The sequence below is a fragment of the Camelus ferus genome, chromosome 21, assembly GCF_009834535.1.
Source record: "Camelus ferus isolate YT-003-E chromosome 21, BCGSAC_Cfer_1.0, whole genome shotgun sequence".
Classification (NCBI taxonomy): Eukaryota; Metazoa; Chordata; class Mammalia; order Artiodactyla; family Camelidae; genus Camelus; species Camelus ferus.
In genome coordinates, this window is record NC_045716.1 from 20,049,958 (window position 1) to 20,073,820 (window position 23,863).

A 23,863-nucleotide genomic window follows, 5' to 3' on the forward strand; every position below is an offset into this window, starting at 1 on the left:
CATCCCCTCCCTCCTGTCGGGGGCAGCCGGACGGAGCGGGTCTATTATAGCAACGTCCCACGTGGACTCCCTGCCTTCAGCCCCTGCTGGCCCGAACCCACCCATCCCTGCTGGCAGGCTATTTTCCCTCTAGCGCCGCTAAGACTGTGCCTCCTCCCTTCTCAGACACCTTCCATGTCTACCAGCCTCCCCGGGCACAAGCTGCAGAGCATCTCAGCCTGCTGTCCAGGGCTCGCCAGGCCAAGGCCTGTGCTTTCCCACCTCGTCTTGTTTCTGCTGCTCTTCTCAGAGCTTCTGCTGAACCACTGTCCATCCTGTTCACATCCCAGCCGCTGCGCGGGGCCTCTCCTGCCACGTCCCCCTCAACCACCCCCTCGGTGGTTCCCAGGGGAACTCGGAGCTCCGAACACCATCGACCTTGTATGTGGGTTACTTATGATTATCTGTGCCCCCCTCTCTAACAAAACTGTCATCCATGGAAAAGCAGGGACCCTGTCTTGCTAATATTCCGTCTCCAGTGCCTAGAATGTGGCCAAAGTAGGCCCCTGCTAAATCTGGGAACTGACCAGTCGGATGTCTGAGACGAGGAAATGGCGAGCCTCCCTCTGGCCTGGCTCCACAGGCTCCTGAATGCCCAGGGAGCCAGAATGCAAGTTCCCCGAGGCCAGGGGCTGCTCATTTTCTCTTAAAGCTCCAAGGTCTAGTGCAGACGGTGGTGGATGGCATGTCCTTGGGGACATTAGCTGAATTACTAAGTAACTGATGAGATAAGGCAGAAGGATTTTGATTATAATTTTGAGTTCTGGTCTACCTTGTGTTCCTCAGGCTGGCCATGTGAAAGGGTTTTGTTTGCTTTTTGCTGGGAAAGGCCCAGAGACTCACAGGGGGCTCTCTGAGGGAGCCCTTGAGAGGAGACCCCGGGAGGCCTCTGAGTCGAGTGGTGGGTAGGGCTGTCCTGGAGTCTGTGAAGTGATGGTCTCTCTCCACGCTGGGGTTTCCAGGAGGAAGGAACCACTTGCAGCCTGTCCCAGCGCTCTGCTCGCCTCGTGCGTGCAGAGTGGGAGAGGGGGGTACGCACGAGAGTCAGGATCGGGCTGCCCTGGTGTTAGGTCCTGGCACCTTTAGTGATGCATCACGTGATCTTGGGTGAGGCCCTCAAGTCGGAGTTTCTTCAACAGAGGCGTACGATGCCCGTGCCTGGGGCCCTCATGAAGGCCAGATGAGGTGCTGTACGCGGACTGTCATGGGCAGGGCACGTGTGACGTGTGCAGCGTGTCCACTTTACTGCTCGGAAAAGAGCCAGCAGCGCCTCTGCTCCCGCCCGGCTGGGGAGTGACCCCTGAACCCTGGGCTCTTCCTCTTCGCTCGCTGGTGTATTTGGTTCCCAGGCTGATGGGTGCAGATTTGGAAATGGGGTGAGGAGAGGAAGGTGGAGAGAAATGGATAAAGAGCTGCCATTCAGGATCTCCTGGTCTGTGTGGGCCTCTCCAAGGTCACGTCCTGCCGCCACACCCCAGGAGGACAGTCCTGGATGGGCAGAGGCCCTGGGCTTCTGCAGGGGAGGCACCGCGTCCAGCTTCTGAGGTGAAGACCTCCCCGCCCATTGGTTCTCCCCTCCCTTGGAACGCTGCCCTTCACCCTTTGTTCACTAGCCCACCTTTCTCTTGGCATCTGGGGCAAAGGAAAATAAGGCTGGGCGTTGTCTGCTCAGCCATCACTGCCACGCGCAGATGGCATGTGTCCACGTATAGTTTATGAGCATGTTTATGATCCGTGACTTAAATTTGTACATCAGTATATCCATGTGTCTGCGGCCTCAGTTTCCTTGTTTGTAAAATTTCAGGAAGCACACTGACATCTGTTCCCCAGAGTCGTTACCGTGACGGCAAAACCAGATCGAGGATGTGAAGCCAACTGTAAACTGTAACGTGATCGACAGCATCTCCACCTTCACTGAACGCTCACCACGTGTCAGCTCGTGCCTCGTGTGCATGACTTCATTGACTCCTCACCACCAAGGCTATCTCATGAATCCTTTCATGGTAAATACCACCCACCCCCATTGACAGATAAGGCACCGATGCCCAGGGAGGTCAGGCAGATGTGCTCAGAGACAGGAGTCACTGAAACAGCCGTGCTGGGAAGTGAACCAGGCCCGCTGACCCCGAGCCACGCTCGTCACCTCCGCACTCAAGTGGTTATTGCTGTAAATAATGAGCAAGCTGGAGGCCTGCAGATCTATATTACGTCTGCCTCTGCCTCTGCGAGGGTGGGAGGCAGCTGCTCCGAGGCCGGGGTTGGTCTGGGGTGGGGGCTGGACCATGGAGGGGCGTGGCTGCAGATGGGGGGAGGTTGAGAGGTTGGCCGAGGGCAGGGAGCCTGGTTCCAGGCACTGAGCACAGCCCACTCTCCACTCTGCCCTGCCTAGTCTCTGGGCCCCTGGCTGCCACGGACCAAGGCTGTGTGCAAGCAGGTAAGCAGGGAGGCGCCACAAAATGCCCTGCCGCCTTCTGGCATCCATGTGGCTGCAAGAGGCAGGGAGCTGGAGAGTTCCAGAGGGACAAGGTTGGGGGAGGAAGAGTGAGGGGAAAGGAGGAGCCGGGCTAATCGTTCATCTCATGCTCTCAGGGCTCCTTCGGCTCCCCTCATCTGCCCAAATAGTCCAGACTCCAAAGGCTCACATCCTCAACACCAACCGTGTGCCCTCCAAACAAACCAGTCAGCTCCCCTGTCATGTGGTTCTCCCTCACTGACTTGCAAGCTTTTTTAACCAGGTACTCCTCCATCTAGGGTTCCCATTGATGTTCTCCTCTGCCAGGAAGCCTTCTTTGATTGAATCAAGCCACCGGATGCCATGATAAATCCTTGTTCCTGTACTATCCAGGGGCTTGGTCGGCCTGCACTCATCTCTATTTCTCCATCTCTGTGCCGGGCTAAGAGCGGGAAGGGAGAGGAGTATCAGCGACCCCTCACGGGACAGCTGTTCTCCAGTCCAGAAGTACACCTTCCAGGACCCACGCCGAGGCAGTTAGGGAGGGGGGAAAAGCAGAGACAAGGTCTCTTAAGAACCTCATGTTCCCTCAGAATGCCTGGTCCAGCACGGGGGCTCATACCCTCTTCAGCGAGGGACAGAAGTTGATGTCTTGGCATCCCCTGCCTACCCCCGGCGGTCAGCTAACTCCTGTTCCCTCAACTCCATCCTGCTCCCTGCTAATTCTGCCCATTTTGTCCCCACCGGAGAGGAAAAGCGTGTCATCCAGCAGCCTTGAGTGCTAGTCCCGCAGGGCCTGTACATCCAGAGACACTGGCTATCGGTCCCTCCAGTCCTCACTTGTCCTGACACCTCACATCTGTCCAGACCTTCACGGTTTACACCTCCCTGCTCAGGGAGCAGCAAAGCGGCAGTTGCTAAGAAAAGGCTGGCATCACTATGCCATGTGACCGAGGACGCTGCTGTCCGCAGGTCATGGCCGCTTCAGGGTCGTGATGCCAAGACAGCCCAGGTCTCCTGACTCCCAGGTCACCCGCAGGCGACCTGTCCCATTCTCCACCTTCTCCCCCATGTAAACACCTTCCTTGTGCCCAAACTCATTCATCTCACTTGTCTCAGGGCCCCTCCCCTTCCTCCCACCCCTCCAGGGAGCGTCCCCCACTTCAAGGATTTCAGGGTTGGGGAGAGAAAAAGAGAGGGAGCAAGAGAGATCAGATGGAGGCAGGAAAAAGGAAAGGGGCAGAGGTGAAGACAGAAGGGAAGGAGGGTCACAGGCAGGCAGAGCCGAGCCGGAGACAGAGCACAGCAGAAGCAGGGGCCAGCCAGGCACCAGAGCTGGAGGGAGACAGAAAGACGGATGGCGCTGGAGGTACCGCCAGGGAGGTGGGGGGGTCAGAGCTGGCCTCATTCCTGTACTGTGTGCAGGACAGAATCCCCTCATTATGCAAATGGCCCAGGGTGTTACCATAGAGGGACATCTGCTCTGTGCCCCATGGGTGGCAGCTGGGGGCAAGGCTTCCTCCAGAGGCCCCCGCCCCACCCCCTCCTCAGTTCTCAGCCCTCAAGGCCCATTCCTTCCAGTCCTGCTCCCCTGTTCCCTGAGGAGGCCTGAGGTGAAGCCAAGGAGGAGGGATGAGTGCCGAGGGTGGAAAGGAGGCAGCGAAGAGGAGGAGGGGCTGAGTATGGAGGAAAAGGAGCCAAGGGGGCAGTTTCTTGGGCTCCGAGGCAGCAGAGGGGGAGAGGAAGGGAGTCGCCTTCTCACCGACAAGTCCATCTGCTGGGAGAGGCCAGGGTGTCCATCACCCCAACTCGCCTCCACTCTGGTGGGGAGCGCCTATGGCCACAAGGCGGAGCCCAGTCCCTGCGACCTGGGCACAGGCTGGGGCCGAGAGGATGCCAGAGCTCACACACCCCACGTGTCCCACCAGTGCGCGCCCACGTGCCCGTCTTGCTCTCATCTGTCTGGACTTGGCTTTGGGAGAAGTTTACAGGATCTGGGGAGGGAAAGCTAGGGAGATAGTAGGGGCAGACAGGAAGCCAGGAACAGAGAGAGAGAGGCTGGGAAATGAAAGAGAAAACTGGAGAAGCGGGGACAGCCAGGGCACCAACAGAAAGAGACAGGAGGAGGCTGGGGGCCCTGCAGGAGGCGGGGGTCATTACTGAGCACGGTGAGCTTGGCTCGCCGGGAGCGCAGGGCGGCCTCCGTGGCCTGGCACTCATAAGAGGCGTCGTCAGAGAGCTCCGCATCTGCGATCTCCAGGTTGTGCTGCCCGGCGTCCGCAGAGCCCACGACCCGGTACCTCGGCCAGGCTGCAGGAACAGAGAGGGCGAGCTAGGGAATCAGCCTGGACCACCCAGCCCCCAAGGGCGCACCCTCTTCCCACGTCAGGGTCCGCATCCCACCCCGGGGCCCGCACTCCTCCCTCCACCCGCTCCTGGGACCCCACGGGCCCTTGACGAGGATGAGGTCCCCACGCAGACACCGCGATGCCACAACCTCCCACAGTGAGGCTGGGAGCCATAAAGCAGGAGGAGCGACGGGGGAGAGCGGAAGAGGGAGTTGAGCAGGAGCAGATGAAATCTCCGAAGCTGTTTGCAGACAAATGTCTCTCATAATAATAGGAAAGAAAGGGGAAAAAAAGGCAGACAGCAGGGAAAAACGGAGAGGGAGGGGGAGGGTGTGTGGGCGCTAGGAAATATAGGCCATCGCAGCACAGACATGAGCTCACTGGGGCCAGAGGGAAGCCCAGGGCAAGCTACGGTCTCACCCTCACTCACCCAGGGAGGGTCCTGCCAGCCCCCCAAAGGAGCCCCTAAACTGAGTCAGTCCCCTGCAGAAGCCGTGGCTACAGTGGGCGCACCTCCGAGCCTCTGGCCTCTCCATCCTCCCTCCCGCGCCCCTCTTTCCACTCCTCCGTGCCCCTCTCTAGTGCCCCTCTCTCGTGGTCCCGGCACCAGCTCCCTCCCACCAGCTCCCTCTGTCCAGAGGCTATTTATTCTTCTCACTCCATATCTATTGATCTCTCTCTCTCCCAGTTTCTTTCTGTTTCTATCATCAATAGATCCACCAGCCCCATCTCTTTCCTTCGTACGGGTTGCTCTATACAGACAAATTTCCCCCACCTGTACTGAGACACGGAGCCCACAGCAAATAATAATCTCAGCCCCCGGAACAAGAAGAAGAAGAAAAATAGACAATCTCCCCCCTGCTTTTATCATCACACCGCCTTACAGTGAACACTGTTCTCACGAGGCACTTTCTCTCATTTGGATCAAACCTCACCAACACCTTGATCAGGCAGGCGGACCTGTGACTCGTGCCTGTTTCACACAGGAGTAAATTAAGGCCCAGAGAGGTGAGGTGGCTTTTCTAAGGTCGCCCAGATGGGAGGTGGCAGAGGCAGGACCAGTACCCAGGTGTCCTGATTCCCTGTCCTCTCTGCCCGGCGGCCTTTCCACAGCTACCTTTACTTGCTCTGGAATATAGGGTTTTCTTCCCTCTTGAGTCATGATGTTTGTTTCAGCAGTGGCTCCGCAGTGCTTAAGAAAGGCTTGTTGGATGAATAAAAACTAAGTGCTCAGGCTGATATTAAAATGAGTTTTTGGCCACTGAGCAGACACAGCCTGGGCGGGGGGCAGGAGAGAGGCTGGAGAAAAGCCAGCCTGGCAGGAGACACTTGCAGGATGGAGAAGTTGCCTGTGTCCTCCTCCTGCAAAAGCAGGGGGCTTGGGGTCTCCTAGCCCCTCCTGCTTTGCCTGTCTGCCTGCAAGTCTCTTACGTAAAGGTCTCTGGGTTTCCCTTGATCTCTCAGGCTTCCCGCTGGCCTTTCATGAGCCAGTCCACAGCCAGGAGGAAAGGTGGAGCTGTGGGGTTTGGAAAGCAGTGGAGACAGAGCTCAGGAGGAGAGGGAGAGATGGACACACACACAAATGGCAGAGGGGAGGCTGGAGCGCGGTGTGGGACGGGGTGAGGGGGTCCAGGAGTCTTTGTTGGTTGGGGAGGGATGCAGACAGGGGAGAGTCTGGAGGCTGGGCTGGCTGGCGGCCCCACTCACCTTTGAGGCCCTGGCCCATGCCCAGCGCCAGCCCGTCCTTGGTCCATTGCACGATCCCGGAGTAGTTGAGCAGCACGCAGGGCAGCACGGCCCGCTGTCCGGCCACCACGGTCTGGTCGGCTGGCTCCTGGCTGAAGCGGGTCTGGGTCCCTGGCAAAGCCAAAGCCGGCCCTGGGTGAGGGGTTGCCTGAGGACAGGGCTCCACCCATAGGCCACGCCTCCCGGGCTCCCACTCCCACCAGACGATGGGTGAGAGTCCAGTCCTGGCCCCACTGCAGCCCCAACCCCTTCCCTCCAAGATGCCACGTGCCAGCCCTTGATTCCTCCCGCTTGCTGGGGTGGCCCAAGGGATGGGCTTCAGGCGCGCGATCAGAGAAAGTGGTGCAGTGTTATGTAAAGTCTGTAGACACCAGACTAGCCCAACCCTCTCATTTTACAGAAGAGGATATTGGAGCCCAGGGAGAAGTGTCACCTTCCTGAGGGCACCCAGTGAGTTAAGGACAGAACTTCCGCACCTCGGGTCCCGGGCTCTTGCTCAACCACCTCCCCCGCGCTCCCCTGCCCGACACCCACGTCAGTGGGTGATGCATCGGTAACAAGTCCTGCTGGGGATGCTGTGGTCCGCCTCCATCCTTGAGACAGGCGTAGACCACCATCCCCCTACTTGGACGTGCATACATGAGCCCATGTGAGGTGACACACGTGTGCCACCATGCCAGGTACAATTCCCCCACGAACGCACCCAGCAAGTGCCCAAAGGCAGATTCCAGGGACAGGCACATCCACAGTGTGTGTATAAGCTTCCTGGGTCCCAGACAAAGTGGCTCTGAGCCCACCTCTGCACACTTTCCCTGTTTCGTGTGTGCACCCTTGCTGCCAAGCTCTGGAGGCATGAGTGCGTACACAGGGACACACCTGCCCACGCCCGCCTCCCGCCCCGCACCGTGGGAGCTGAGAGGCCACGTGACCGGGTTCCACTCGCCCTCTGGCTGCGGGAGCCACACATGGCTGCCCGGCTGGCAGCTCGGCCGGGAGCATTTGATTAGAGAGCTGCAGAGTAATTGCCTTTAATTGTGGGGCCTAAATGGAGCAGGGAATTGGACTGCAGGTTTCTTCACCCCTCCACCGCTCCCACCCACCCACCCCACCCAGCACGGGTTGGCCTGGTGGGGGGGCAGTTCTGGGTACCATGCTGTGACCATCGGTTCCCTGGGCTGGACTACAGGGAAGAGGACGGGAGACGGAGGGGCTGCGGGACAGCACGGGGAGAGGTCTGGGGCTTCCCACGCACGTCCCCAATCTGTCACACGCTGTAACCAAAATCAGTTTTCCCTGGAACTCAGGAGATTCCTCCCCCTTCTTTCCCTCCTCAGCTCCCATAATCCCCACATCCAACTCTTTCAAACCCAGCCTTCCAAAAGTTCCCTGATCCTCCATCACTCCTGTGTGTAAGCCAACGGAACTTGTCCCTCCCCATTCCAAGACCTCCCTCTAAGTCACTAGAAACAGAACCCTAGTCTTCTTGTCCTCACTCTTCTTCCTCCTCCTCCTCCTCCATATTTCCCCTTCTCTCCAAACCCGGCCCACATTTCCCCCTTCCAGGAAGTCCTCCTAGATTGATCTTTTTTATCCTGGGCAGTTAGATCATCGGGGGACCGGCAGGAACTTGAGCAGATCCTTAGGCAAACACAGCTTGTCCCACCTTTCAGCCCTGCCATCACAGCTCTATCCTTGGGATTTCCTGTCCCAAACCATCAGGGTCTGTGCTCATGCTTTTGTTTGTCATGGGGTAGAGGGCAGCTGGTGGGTGGGGCTGATTGCTCTATCTGTTCCACCAGAATGGAAACCTCTTCTCAAGACCAAGGGCCATGCTCTCTCTTCCCTCGGAATCGCCCTGGACATCTGACATCCACATTGGTTGGTGAACATAAAGGGGACCAAGGCTAGGAGCAGACTGATAGCCAGCATACGATTTAATACAATGAGGCAGCCCTGTTTGGTTAAGTGTGCAAATCCAGCTCTTTGGGTCTGCAGGGGGTCAGGAAGTTAGAAACAGTGCCCCTTTCCCCAACACTGTGTGAGCATCTCCCCCACTGTGCTTGACCCAACACCCCATCCATGACTTCTAAAGAAGGAAAGGATAAGGCTCGCCTCTGTTCCTGGGATGGGTGGCAGGTGCTGAGATCCTGGGGGAGGGGATGGGTCAGGTGAGCAGCCAGCATTATTAATTCAGGTATTGCCCTCATTATTATTCAAATTTATTCATATCATTGCGCATTTCTCTAGTGCAGCTACATGCTGCAAACTCTCTACGCTCACGTTTCTCCTTCCCACGGCCCCCGGAGCCCAAGCCAAGGGCTCTGGAGCAGAGTGGCCTGTGAGCTCTGGCTCAGAGATGGAATTTACATTCACAGCTTTCCTGTGCGGGTCCTGGACACCTTGGTCTCCTGTCAAAGTCTCCCGAGGACAGAGAGAAGCAGGCTCCTTGTCCTGTGGGAGCAAGGAGGCAGCTCGCCCTGCAGCAGGACTGAGGTGGGAAGCCTTGAGAGTCAGAGATGGCATCTCGCCAGAGGGATGGAGGACCGATGTGACCTTGGGCGTGTCACTGCCCCATCCTGGCCTCCTCCGTGTGCTCACCTGTACAATGACAAGTCTGGACTGAGGACTGCAAAGGTCCCTTCTAAGAACAGAGGTTTAGGAGACAGACTTAGGCATGCACAGTGACTCCGACGCTTCCTACCAGTGTGACCGTGGCTGAGTGACCTCTCTAAGCCCCACTTTCCTCAGTGGTAAACTGGGGGGGGGGGGGACTGATGATGCCTACACTGGACTGCTGGGGAGCTAAATGGGATGGGGTGTGTGACATTCCCCTGCACGTGCCCACTGAGTGGTAGCTACGACCTTTTTTATCCTGGGCAGTTAGATCATCGGGGGACCGGCAGAAACTTGAGCAGTGACGTGGCAGAGAGCATCCATCATCCTGGGGATGCTGAAGCACGACGCCCTCCTGGTGTGGGCCTGGGTGAGGCCGTTTAGTCTGGAGACCGGGGGATGGAAGCAACAACCCCAAAGAAGGTCCAGGGAAGAGGGGAAATGAAGGATCTTGGGAATTCAACGCAGTGGAAAGGGGCAGGTGCTGAGCCTGTGCAAGTGGCTGGCCCCAAAAGAGCCCCTGCAGCCAAGACAATGTCTGAGATAGATGGACTGTCCTGACCTGGATCACGATTAGGAGAAAGCCCCGAGCCTGTCCTGCCACCACCAAGTCCCCCTCTTTCTACTTTGCACACTCTGGGCTTTTGTCCTTGTCTCCGTGCCCTTGCCCAGGCCTGCCCTCGGGGCAGGACACTGCCCCCCCCCCCGCCCTCCTTGGGATCCAAATAGTCATCTCCTCTAGGAAGTCTTCCCTGACTTGCCTGCATGCCCTCAGAGCCCTCTGGACTCACTTCCCACCTCTGCAACAGTAGGTCCATGCTGCACTGCCCACCCCTGCCTGGCCCAGGGAAAACTCCTTGCATCTGGACTGTGTCGCTCAGAGCACCAGCCCCATCACCCAGCACAGGGCCTGGCTGCCAGGCACATGCCAGGTGTTCCAAATAAGTCTGCAGATTGATGGAGTGAAAATGAATGAATGCCTGCAAAAACTGTCCTGCCTGTGCACTGCCGTCGAGGAAAGGCAGAACACCCCGGGCCCCAGGTCAGGCTCACAGACTCCAGCAAAGGCAGACAGGGTGGGAGAGTGGAGGGACAGGACAGGACTCTCCCTGCAGGGAAAGGAGGAGCAGTCCTGGGAGGCTCCCTGAAGGAGGGAGCATGGAGCAGGGCTGGGTCAGGTAGGGGAAACAGAACTCTGGAAAGTTCTGATGCAATGGTGGGGATGAGTGATGAAGGGATATGGGGATGGCTGAGAAAAAAAAAAAAAAAGCTTAGAAGGTGAGCAATGAGGTGCAGGCACCAGACAGGGCACAACAGGAAGGGCAGAGGCAGCGTTACAAACAAAAAAGAGGTGCTGGGTATCTGTCCTGGAACGTCAGGAAGGCATCAAGAACCAGGACCTGTGGCCTGAAAAGGACGCACACAAATCAGAACACACACATGCCTTGGAGCCTGCATTAGAATGGGGTGTGTGAAATTCCAGCCCCTTTCCTGTGCCCACACCCCACTCTAGGAAATAAAACCAGGGGAATGGCTGGCTGGGGAGCCAGGTGGGAAGGGAGTCAGGAAGGTCCTGACCACAGGCAGAAGGTGACCACAGACCAGCCTCTGGAGCAGCAGCAGTGGTGTCATATCAGCTGCCTTGCCTGTCTGGCAGCTCGGGCCTGGGATGAGTGCAAATCCAAGCATGTGTGTGTGTGTGTGTGTGTGTGTGTGTGTGTGTGTGTGTGTGTAAGTGAATCCCCGCCTGCTCTCACCCCACCGCCTCCCTGTCTTCAGACACCGTCACAGCTCTCAAGCAGCCATTGTGAAGACAGACACCGAAGGAGTGTGCTGTACACGGGGCGCGGCAGCTCGCACACGCGGGCGCACACACACATGCATACAGACTGATGGGGAGGCTGGCGGAGGCGCCAATGACACCGAGCAGAGCAGCGGAGACAAAGACAGACATCCACCAGGCAGAGGGAGAGCGAAGGCGGGGAAGGAGACTGGAGGAGAGGCAGGAAGGGAAGAGGGGATCTTGGTTAGAAAGAGGCCAGGAAAGAAGACAGAGGCCCAGGGCAGAGACGCAGAGAGAAAAACACTGGTGACGCAGAGACGCCGTGGATTCCCAGAGGCCCAGGCCACGGCAGAAAAGCAGGCCACCTGAGGGTCGCTGGGAGACAGGGGGGAGCAGGGCAGGGAGATGATGGGGAGTGTGGTCACAGGGGGCCAGGGCGCCTCTCCAGCTCAATCCTGTCCTTCAGACACATTGCCATGAGGCTGGGGTGGTCCTTAGACTCCAGAAGCCCCCCTACCCCCAGTGCTGCCACCAGTATTCCTAGCAGGCGCAGACAGGGTATGCAGGCAGGTGAAGTGCCGAACAGGGTGGGGAGGGCAAGGGGAGCACAGAGGGACCCTGGGGAGAAATGACGGTTGCAACAAGGGTGCTGTGGGGTGGGACCTGTGGGCTCCTCACACAGGACGAGGAGAGGTCAAAGCTGGAGAAACCCTAGTTTCCCGTCAGCTTCCTCCCAGCCCACCCCGGAGACCTCCTTCCTTCTAGGTAACCCTGGCCCTCACCACCCGCTACAGAGGCTCCTTGGCCTCCACCTGGAAGGTTCCCCTCCCTAGTCCCCTCCCGCATCATCTGGGCTTCTGGTTGCAGCACCTATCACTGCCTGCCTTGGACTAGAAGTTCCTCACGTGTGTGCGTTTCTGTCTCTCCCTCTCCTGGGAGCCCTCAGAGCACAGAGATGTCTTGATTTCCCTTTCCTGTCCCTTCAATCCCAGCAACGTTCCTTAACCTCCCAATTATAAGATGCTGGCTGTGTGCCAGGCACCAGTGCAGATGTCCTATAGACACCGTTCCCAGCACGGTCTAACCCAGGGCACAGTGGCAGTGATGACGTCCATGTTATGACAAAGGGACATAAGGCTCCGACGTGATGGGCAGGAGTGCAGGCTTTCAGGCTGCAGTCCCTGCTCTTGGTGCCCCGCTGCCCCACAGGAATTTCCAAGAAATATTTCCTGGATGGACGGACTGGACTCACGGCCCCCACCCCAGCGAACTCCTGGTGCCCCTGAGCTCTGCGCCCACCTACTACTTCTGATCTCCGCTCGACACTCAGATGTGCATCTTAACCGTGTTCACGGCCCCCTACCCTGGGGAGGCCAGTGCTCCCTCCTCAGACCCGGGCTGGCCTGTACTCTACAGCCACGGGGGACTCGCCGCACGTGCCGTCACCAACCGCAGGAGAAGGCTTGATGTAAATGTCCCTCCAGGAGGGGAGAGTGGTTCCAAAGACTGGAAGGACCATCAGGAGCATCTAGAGAGATTTCAGTGAATCACAAAACACCCCCTTTTAAGCCACCACTGTCCACCAGTAGGAGGGGGAGTAATAATTAATAGCTCCTTCTTACAAAGTGTCAGTCACTGTGCCAAGCACCTAACCAAGCCTAGTTCACTTAAGGGACACAAAACCCGATGAGGTAGGTACTATTATCATCCCTAACAAGGCTCTAAGGTTCAGAGACATAAGCACTTCCTTCCAGTTTTGCAGCTGCTAAGTGTTGGAGCCAGCACACCTGGCCCCCCTGGAAAGCCATCTCATCAGCTTGGCCACAGCTGTCTTCCCACTCTCCCCATCCCTGGGGCTCAGGCCCTGGGCACTGTGCAAACTGGCCCCCTGGCACCTCTCCATCTCCCTTGGATACTGTGCCCTGACTAGGGGACCCCCTCCTCTTGTCTCAGCACCATCCCACGTCTCCTCCTCAACCCTGAGCTTCCGGGGCGACCCTGCCTTCCAGCTCTGCTCTCTCTCCAACTCCCTCCTGTGTCCTCAGTGCAGGACAGCACAGGAGAGGCCACCTGTCCCCGTCTCTGTGGGTGAACACACCTCCTGTTCCCACTGGGCCTGTCCCCGGGGTTGGGGACCAGGCTCCTACAAAGGCCTGGTGAGAACAGAGAGGTCAAATCTCATTTTTGACTGAGAAGTAGGAATTGACCTCTATATCTGTCTGGGAAAGGCTGGAAATGCTTACAGATTCCAGATGCACGTTGTGTACTCCTGTGGACACCCGTGTACCATCACACATAAGCACACATGTTCACCGGTGCACACTCACCCCCCCCTTGCACCTCTGCATTTCTGCACCCCCACGGGCACCTTTCCACCCCTCTGTCTTGGCACATGTACCTTGGTGGTCGTGTTCCCAGAGCCTGGCCTGCCAGGCCTGCCCGGAACCACAGAGGGAGCGGGGCCACACGCAGGAGACACCAAGGAAGCCAGGCTGCAGGAGAAGGGGGTGGTGGAGGCCAAGCCCTGTCTCCCCGGATTTATCACACGAGCAGTAATGAACCCCCTGGGCCGGAGCAGTCCCCGCGCTCTGCACTCCAGATCTCTGCCGGTTCAAAGGGATGCCTTTGATACACACCGACAGCTTTCAGATGGAACTAAATCTCTCCTCACTCCACTGTTCCTCCTGCCACTCTTCCTCCCTCCCCCGGCTCTCACATCCCCCCCTCCAGCCTGTACCCCCACCACAGCCATCCCCTTCCTGCTCTATGAAAAATACAGCAGTCAGAGAGGCCCCCCCACCCCACGCTTGGATTCTCTCACAGAGTAAAGAGGATTGCAATTCTCTGGGCTGGGCCAGCAAAGGGGAGAGGAGAGAAGAAAGGAAGATTTGCACTTTTGATAGAGGAGAGAAGGCAGGGGAGGAAGAGAGAGAGAGAGAGAGAGTGTGTACGCGCAAGCTGGCTGGGGCGGGCAGAGTGAGGACGGGCAGGAGGGGAAGACAGAGACCCTGGCTGCCGGCAGCAGAGACATACCGATGCGGAGAGAGAAGCGGGTTCAGGACCCTCAGCCCAGAGGGAAATGCCACGCCTGCCCAGCTGACTGGGTGTGAGGGGTGGGGTCTGTTGATTCTGCCTTATACAGAGCCCAGCCCAGAATCCAAAACCGTCCAAACGTGATGGGACTTGGAGACTATAAGCCCCTCCTTTACAGGTGACGGGTCAGAGCTCAGAAAGTCAAAGACGCGCTGACTTGCTCACAGCAGGTCACCTCAGTCTTGGCTGTGAGGAGAGATCTGGTGATGGGGTACCAGGTGAACACCCCAAAGACAAGTTACTAAACATTCAGAGACTATTGTCACCCCTTCTCCGCTGCCCACCAGCATTTACCACATCAAAGTACTTTGCTTTTGGGTTCACAGTTTGATGTGAAACAGACAGTGAGCAGCAGGGGCCTCGAATGGCCCCCTCTTTGACTCTCTGGCCGCCTACCATCACCTCCTTACCACTCTGGGGCCTTTCTCATCCCAGGAGGTCAAAGCCAGAGGCAGAAGAACCAGTCTGTCCTCCCTCCCCGCAGCCTGCTTAGCCAAGCCATCCGAGTGTTTGTCTCCAAGGCTGGGGTATGGTAGGGACAGCTGAAGGGGACTCTTTCCAGGGACCAGATGGGCTTTTACAAGTGACCACAATCTGGCCTGGCTTCCCTGCATTGAACAGACCAGAGGTGCTGCAGGGCCTGGCTGCAGGGCTGGTATTCACGGTGACAGGGCACACGAGTTGATCGTCTGGGCCAATGTATCAGTCACCAAAAGAGGCAGGCACAGGACCCTGAGAGAGACAGGGGACCAGCCCAGCACCAGTGGGGACAGGCTGGGGTTGGGGTGGGGGGCAGAGCAGTCAGGGCTGTGGGCTTGTCTGGTCCTGGCTCTGCCCCATCCAAATGCGCCACTTTGTGGGGGGAGAGGTGTCACTTCACTCTACCGTGGCTCTCAGTTTCCTTAAACTGTAACGAGAGGGAGCTGAAGTACTTGGCTCCCGAGGGCCTTTCCAGCTCTGAGGTTCTAGGATTCTGCTGCATCTCCTGCTCTCCTGGGGCCTCAGCCAGACCTTGCTGGTGTCCCTGGGGCCATCCTGGCATCTCCTCCCTGCAGGGCAGAGGGAGATCTGCAGGTTAGTGACACCAAGACAGTGGCTGAGGGAACCCACGCAATGCATCTTTGTTTCCGCCTGTAAGGAACTTCCCATCAGAGTTCCTCACCTCTCCTCCTACTAGGTTCATGGTGGGGGAAAAAGAGGACAGAGGACAGGCAATTCTGGATCTCTGAGGTGACCTGCCAACCCAGGCCCACTCACAAGGACGCTGAGCTCCTGAACCAAAAAGACTGGCAGGTGTGGCTGGAAACATTCCCCCTGCTGCCCCATTTGGACCTCCAGCCCCTCTGTCCTGCCAACCGGAGGCACCTGGGCCAGGCCTGATCTGACAACTTTATGCAAATGTGCCCTTGGCAGGGGACCCTGAGAATGTTCTCTGGGAAGGACAATGGCATGGTGAGCCCGAGTGGGGCTGGCTGTAGCAGGTATGACAGGCGGGAGCAGAAAAGGGGGGGTGGCAGGGATGGTGGAGGGTTCTGCTGAAAAACTGAATTTCAATCTGGCTTCAATGGGCAAGGGAAGGGCGATGCGGGGTGGGGAGGCAGGTGGCCGGCAAGGACTTAGCTCGGAGAGGAGACAGAGGATACAAGGAAAGAGGGCGAGAGATGGAGAAGAGAGAGCAGAAGCGAGGGCAGTCACCAAGCCAGAGAAGGCTGGAAGAGATGGAGCGAGACCCCGGGGGCTGGGGGGAGGGAAGGCCGGGAAGGGAGATCTTCTGCCCCACCCTTCCCCGCTTCAGGCCCTGCACCTGCCTCCCCATGGCCGACAGGAGCAAAGGGATGAGGTGGGGCAAACACCTGGGTCTCCAACAGTCCCCAGACGCTGAAAAAGAGGGTCCAACGTGCAAAGACAAAATGAGAATAGAAAAAAGGGTGGCAAGAGGGAGTCACAGACAGAAAACAGAGAGCCAAGCAGAAGAGGGGAGAGCTGGTGGCAGGAAGGGTGGGAAGGGCGGTAAAAGGTTGCTGGGAGGAAGGAAGGGGCTGAGGAGACACTGTGATATGAGAGAGACAGAGGACAAGACAGAGACGAGACAGGGAAAGAGAAGAGTGTTCAACTAGAAAGAGAATCTGAAGGCTGGAGCTGGAAAGGGCCTTGATCACCATCCAAAGCCTTTATTTTAAAGAAGCGGGGGTCCAGCAAAGGAGAGAGGTATTTGGGGTGGGCCTGTCTCCAAACTCTGGTGGCTTCTGAGCCAGCCTCCCAATGACACAGGGCTCCCCTCTCCAGGGGCAGGGCACACTCCAAAACCATCCCATCCTGCACAGATGGTTGGGACAAGATGGGAGGGGAGGCATCTTTAGCTGGAAGCCCTCCTTCCCTAAAAGGAGGGAGGGGAAAGGAGCAGTGAGAGAGAAAGGATGGAGGAGAAGGCTGGGAAGATGGATAAAGATGGGAAGTGAAAGTCAGGAACAGAAGTGACGGGACCCTCTGGGAGAGGAGACAGGATGGAGAGAAGGGACAGGAGCAGGAGGAAAGACACTGGAGGAGGGGAGGGGGCAGCAGAGGCCTCTGGGGGCCATTCGGGTGGAGGGGAAGGGAGATCTGGGGCGGATTACCACCCTCTGGCCTCATCAGAAGGTCTTGAGCATTTAGGTCAAAGAAAAGGAGTGAAATCCTTGAGAAATGGAAGGGATTTTTGAAAGGATTAGCCAAGGCAGTGGGGAGGGGGGGGAGTGGGGAAGAGAATGAGGTGGGCTGTTATCTGAGATAATTCTAAAGGCAGTGGAGGACCGGGTCCTGTCTCTCCCCACAAATGAAGAGCCTGAGGCGCTGTTTTCCTCCCTCCCCGCTCCCACAGGTGTCCTCGCCCCAGGCAGCAGTGTGCCCACCAGGAGGGCGATCAGTGGGTCACCCCTGCAGCTCCCGCCACTCGGCCTTTCCTGGGGTTCCTTTCCTGGGGTTCCGCCTGGGGGCTGAGCCCTCCCCTATGGCTCCTCCCCCAGGCAGATGGGCAGGCACCCCTGCTAGTTCTGCTCTGAAAGCCCCCCTCCGCTTTCTTTAACACTCTTCCTTACCACTGTTACGAACGCGGCTTCAGAGAGCAATCTGAGAGGAGTGAGGATGGCACCCTGGAGGCCCCTCACCAGGCTCGCATCCCAGGAGGAAGTGCAGCCCTGCCCCCAGGCCCTCTCCCCAGAGGTCTTCTAGCACGTTTAGGAACAGTCTCCAGAATAAATAGCCTGAACTCTGAGAAATCCAGAAAGGTGAGGGCTGGGGCATCGGAAAGGAGGGCAACTCGCTTTCACCCCGAAACCAAAACAGCCAGAAAGAAACTCAGGTCTTCTGACCCCAGACAGGAGCTCTGAAGGACACGCCTCACTTCTAAGTTTAATGAGCTTTACTGAATGCCGGCACTCTCCCCGACCCCGTACCCTGCTCCCCACAAAATTAGAGAAAAGAAAGAACTGCCGATCAGAGCCAGGTGTTTAGACCTTCTCCTCCCAGACTCAGAAACCCTTCATCACAGGTGCCTGCACAGCTTTCTCTGGCACTTCCAGGAGGGCTGTCTGACTCTACGAGCCAGGGAGCAACCAGTCCGGGCAGGCACGGGGCTCTGACGAGGGCTCTCCACCTTGGCACTGGCTCTTCTCTGGTGCCTCCAAGAAAGACAGACTTGGCAGGCGTGCCACAAGCCTGTACGTAACACAAGTGCATCCCCAGGTCCCATTACTAAGCCTTCATTACAGACCCCTAGACCAGACATTAAGGACTGGCTCCCAGGGAAGCAGAGTTTTTCATTCATATAAGAACTTTCGAACAGCACATGGCAGTGAGCTCCCTGTCACTAGAAGCGTTCAAGATAAAGAAGGATGACCACGAGACAGCAATGTTCCAGAGGGCTCTGGGCAATATTAAAGACCCCTTTCAATGCTGGTGCTTTATGATTCTATTCACACACCTCATATATTGCCTTCTTACTTTGGACACACACCTATCAGATAATCAATCTGTAACATTTCGATCAAGGTAGACCGAAATGGTTTGCAGTAGTGAAGTTTAAAGGAAGGAATTCTCAACAAAGCCATCTGCAGGGAAAAGAACAGTTCAAAAAAACCGTCTAGGATGGCAGTCAAGGATAAGGAAGACTTCTGTCCCATGGCAATTAACCACGCAACCTCAACGTTTAGTCTGTAGCCATACTGTAGATTATTCTGACTCCTGTTTCACATGCAGAGATTGTGAACTCCTTGAGGCAACTGGTGGGATCTCAGTTGTGCTGCCTAGTACAGAAGTGCTTTGCACACAGTAGGTCCTCAATAAATGTTTGTCATTTGATTATCTGAATGAGTTCACCTGCACCCAGAGAAAGTCAACTCAATTCAACATGCATTCATTCATGTAACAAACATTTTCTGAGTGTCTGCTACGTACCAGGCACTGTTCTGGACTCTGGGATGCAAAGTGAACAAGCTTATGGTCTAATGAACACACCCACGTACCCGGGCAATACAGCATGTTGAGAGTCCTGATGGAGTGACATGGAAGAAAGTGTGTTACATCAATGAACAGATTGTATTTTTTCACAGGTCTGACTTCCACACTGGTCTTGCCTTAGGCTGAGCCCCCTATCTTGTTGGCCTTTGTTAGCTCTCAGTCCTTTTTACATCATATGGGTTAAACATTGGAGGCCTGGCTTGGCACACAGTAGGTATTTAATAAATCCACATTTACTGTTTAGAAATGCATTGAGTCTTGAAGACAAGAAGGATTTCAACAGCCAGAAAGCTGCGGAGAGGGCATTCTAGACAAAGGGAACAGCGTGAGCCAAGACTTAGAGACATAAAAGACCAGTGAGCAGTTGGAAGTGGCTGGAATTCAGGCACATAAAGAAATTGGAACCAAGGTCACCTCTCTTTAAAAATTAAACCCTTTCTCCTTCTGGGCATTCCTCAGTCTCTGCCCTCCAGAAACTTCTAGGCTGCTGGGAAAGACTGGACATACACATAGAAAGAGGTCTAGATTCAGAAAGACAATGGTGGAAGTCAGGGCTGATCCAGGCTGCACAGAGCCACAGTGGGTAAGGTTCCGGGATGGGCTTAGAAGAATCAGAAGGACCATGGCGGCTGTTTGGTGGTGTGAGGACAAGACCGCGTGTTGTGTGTGTATATGTGGTCGGGGTCGAGGGGTATGTGTCCTTGTTCGCATCCACATGTCTAGTGAACTTGTGTGTGTTTCTGCACGTCTGTATACAAGAGTTGATGTGTAGCCGCCTAAAGCGAGAATGGGGCACTTTCCGCCTACAACTAGGACATTCTAGGCTTTTCCAATTAATCTCCATTAAAAAGATTTCCCGCAAAGGCGCTTCTAGAGGCCTCAAGTTGGGGTCATCTGGATCAATCCTGCATAAAGTAAAAGCAGCTCCGACTGGCTGCTCCATCGATCCATCTAACTCGGTTCATTCTACCCGTGCAAGGGGCACGGAATGTTAATTTGCTGCAGGGAGCTGAGGGAGCCTGCAAGAGGAGGCTCTGTAATTAACAGCGGTACGAGCAGGGTCTCAACATGGCGACATTCGACAGGCAGCGCCTGGCGCAGGGTGGGGAAGACCCAGAGGTAGGTTTTCGGGGTTGACGAACGCTGGTCTCTCTGTCTGCTCCTGCTCTTTCCTGTTCCACCTGCCTCAGTTTGCTTGTCAGATGAAACACAAGTGCCCCAGGAATGCAGGAAGGCCAGGGAGACAAAAGCCATTTGTCTAACCACTGTCGGAAGTTCACAGGACATTGATGGGGGACATGGTGATCAACTGGAAATCCGTGGTGAGGGTCCATGGACAGACCTTCTCTTCAAGGCCATGCACACTGATGACTGCTCCTGGGACCCCAAAGTATGTGAAAGCCAGGCCAGCTCTATGGCCTTATTTCCATGAAGGAGTTTAACAGAAAGGGGAGAGCATGCTACAGATACACATGCCAATCCCATCATCCCTAGCAGGTTTATACCTACACTCATTCAGTGTCTGCTACACATCCTTCAAAGCCCCCTCCTCCAGGCAGTCTTCCTAGAGTGATGGTAAAGAAGGTATTGAATTTCCTCTTCCATCTCATCCAAACCAGCCACTCTGGCCTGTGCCCTCATCAGCTACTCCTGTGCACCCTTTTCAACTTTTCTACTCACCAAAATTTTCACTGACCTGGGGACACTCAACCCTGCTCACCTGTCTATTTGTCCTGTGTCCTGTGTCAGTCTCAGGATGGCCCAGGAGCCAGAGGGGAAGCCAGGAGCACGTCACTGATGGAGGTACAGACATCCGGGTATAGGAGAAACCTTGGAGAAAGCAGCCTGCCTCTCCTTTCACGCTCTCTCTCTGCATCTCTGATTCTTTCCTTCCCTTTTTGATCTCCCTGTGTTGCCCCCCAGGGGAATGCGGCAGTGGGGAGGGGGGATCTCTCCTTCCTCCACCTCCGTTGCCCCTGGTCTCTGCAATAACCTAATGATTTCTCATTTAGCTGCCCAGCCCTCTATGGGGAGAGGCTCCCTTTGATTGCTCATAACACCAATCTCACAACAAATTTAGCACCTCGTTTCCTGGATGAGCCAATATTCCTCCTCGATTATCTCTCTATGAGGGGGACAGGGTGCCGTGCATTCCAACGAGCGGCTTATGCCTTCCCTGGGTATCAGAGTCAATCAAGCTCACAGTCCTCGGAAGGAAGGGTGGAAGGGGTCAGGTGGAAGAAAGTTCTCAGGGGAGCACTCGAGGGCTCCAAGAGCAAGAACAAGACAGGGAGGACGGCTGGGAACAGACAGAAGCCTCTGGAAACTCGGCCCTCAGCAGGCTGGTGAGCAGACTCTCTGAATGGAAGGTGGGAATGGGAGCAGTGTGACCTTTGCTCAGAAAATTCTGGAACTTCCTTCCCAAGCCATTCCTGAGATCCGGGCGTTTCATCCAGCCACCTGCTAAGTTCTTAGCATGGGGCTAATGGAGGGAGAAGAGGGATGGCCCTGGAGTCATGCTGTTTCACCCTGGAATGAAACACGGGAGGAAGCGCTACCTCCCTACTCCGTGCCCCCCGCTCCAGCATCCCTCAGCCCCTTGCATCCCCTGGAAGGATCTGCCCCACATGACTGACAAGGGGAGATGAAAAGAAATTTCTCCAGCCCGAGAGGGCGAGTTGGAGGGATGGGGCGGGAGGTTCTCTGAAGGGAATTAACAGAGAAGGAAGGGCAGACTGAAATAAAAGCCGCAGGGGACTTCTGACGGGACCCTGGAAAACGGATCAAAGGAGAAGGAGGGAGGGAGTCATGAGGAACGTTGCTTAAAGGCAAGAAGGGAAACAAGAGGAGGCCAGAGAACCACGAGAACTGCCCTGAAGACAGAGGGTCCCAAACATGTGGGCACTGAAGTGGGCGAGCCCGGGGTCGGGGGCCTGGGGCGGAGGGGCAGGAGGAGCGCGGGGTGGTTGTATAACGCAGGGAGACGGAGTGGAGAAGGGGGGCTAGGATCAGAGACTCCCTGGACTTGAGCTGAGATTGAGGGCAGGGGTGTCAGGCTGCCCCCAGGAAGGCAGGACACAGGAACCCCGCCGGGAAAGGCAGAAGGAGGAGCAGAAGAGGGAAGGAGAAGGGGCTGGCTGATCACCAGGAGGGGTAGCAGATGGTTGCTGTCATTAAATGGATTCCAGTAAGTCCGGGATGCCTGAGACAGCAGAGCCGGGCTTGGGCAAGCAGTGGGAGGGGGAATTAAGGAGCAGAGCCTTGGAGGAAGGAACTTACACAGAAGCCCCCCACCAGTCTGCATGATTACACCTCCTCTAACCCTTATCCTTACTTCAACACTAACCTCAAGCAGGAACCCCTAACCCAGCCTCAATCGCAACACTAATTCCAACCCAGACCAATCCTAGCAATCACTGTAAACCCAAACCCTAACTAGAACATGAGCTTTTTGAAGGCAACACATTTCAAATACCCTCCGGGCCTGGAACACAAGTGATCAATAGGTATTTATTGAATAAATGAATACAGAAACCAAATCTTAACCCCCGTCCTTAATGGCCACCCCTGTTTTGAGCCTGACCCCTCCTGCCTATCCCAGTGCCGGGACTGAGCACTGGTCAACCCCAGGCCCCAGCTCTGATGGTACCCTGACCCCAATCTTAAAGGCCAGCATCCTTAACTACGATTTTACTTCAACTCTAATGTCCAGTCTTTTCTGCCTCCCCACCTCTGGATGGATGGTTCAAGTTCATCTGGGCATACAAAGGTAGAGACAAATAAAAGACATCAAGTTCATCTGGGCATACAAAGGTAGAGACAAATAAAAGACATCAACTTAACCTGGAGGGCAAAACCAGGTGGGAACTAGCCCCTGAATTCGCTGGCCGATTATGGACACTTAACTCTTGTCTCGACCCAGCTGCCCAGAGCTTTCTGCCCCAGGGGCTGGATCCTAGAAAATGGGACTGAATCCACCTATGAGGTTCAGGACAAAAGGAGTCTAATGCTTGAGACACCGGGAAGAGTGAGTTAGATCTTAAGAGGCAAGTGTGAGCAGAGAAAAATGTGACATAGAATAAGTGAATGGACCCCAGCTCAGGAGGCAGAGACCAAACATTCATCTTCCCACCCACAGCTCCGACCCTGTGACCTCTTGCCCGGGCGCAGGGCGCATGGGAAGTGCCTGCCGTGCAGGGTGCCCGTGGGAAGCTCTGCAGTGCAGAGGGCGCTGTCGAGGTGCCGAGCTGCTCCAAGACTCTGCCTGCTTGCCACATGACCCTGGAACAGAGACTGTTCCCTCTGGGCCCTGGCCTCCCTCTTCCAAGGAGCAAGGCTCTCCCCATCTCTCAGGACCTGTCGCTGCAGCGCCAGGGACAGGAGCTGGGTATTCTGTTCTGTTCTTGCTGCAGCCAAATCTGATTATCAGGATGTGTGATGGATGAGCTAGGTTTGGACCCCAGCTCAGGGAGTGGGATGATGGAGTTAGTCTGTCACTCTTTCCCCAGGGGATGAAGCATCGTGGTCCCAGATGTCATCTGGAATGGGCACACCTCCGAGGTGTCTCCCTAACCAAGACACCTGGGAGGCACAAGTCCCTTTCCAACCACTTCTTGATATAAAGACCTCTGAGCACCGAGGTGCCTGCACACGCTCCCTGAGTTCTGCCCAAAGCAGGATCGGGAGCCCTGGTGTGAGAACCCCCAGCCCTGGGGGAGACCCAGTGCCTCTGGCCAGCTGCCGCACCTGTGGGGGCCACTTTGAGGGAGGGAGTGGAAAAGCCTGCTCTGCTTGGCTGGGGCCTGCAGGCATTTCTCAGTGACAGCCATGGGCCTCGAAAGCCTGGGGCAGGGCAGGAAGGGAGGAGGGAGAGAGACAGTACAGAATAATAATGAAGGATTTTTAATAACTCGTCAGCTATGGTGTCAGCTGAACAGCAGCGGCAGTGCAACCCATTGGGAAAACTTTGTGAGGAATTGTCTTCCGAGGAAGTGAGAGGAGTCAGAAGGGCTGAGGGCAAGGGGAGGCGTCCTCTTTATCCCCAGCCCCACAAAGCTTTGAGTTAGCATCCAGCCGGCGGTGCAGGACAAAGTGCGTGCAAAGTTACAAAGCCCCCAGCCTGGCCCTCTGGGAGCTTCCGCTCCGGGCCAGACCCATGGCCAGGGCTGAGGACAGAGCAAGCTCTCAAGTCACTGCGGAGCCTGGGGAACGCCCCCCTCCAGTAAACCACCCCTCTTTCTCCGCAGCCAATCAGTTGGAAGGCAATGACATACTTATCAAAGGGCTGCTTCTCTT

General features: G+C 56.3%; 1 protein-coding gene across 1 annotated transcript in view; it reads right to left on the reverse strand.

Annotated features, from left to right (window-relative positions):
- KIRREL1 (kirre like nephrin family adhesion molecule 1) overlaps nucleotides 1-23,863 on the reverse strand; it is a 97,917-nt gene that overhangs the window by 14,970 nt on the left and 59,084 nt on the right. Inside the window, 2 exon segments of the mRNA XM_032463962.1 lie at nucleotides 4,652-4,801; nucleotides 6,547-6,696. Of these exon segments, the coding sequence (XP_032319853.1) occupies nucleotides 4,652-4,801; nucleotides 6,547-6,696 (300 nt within the window).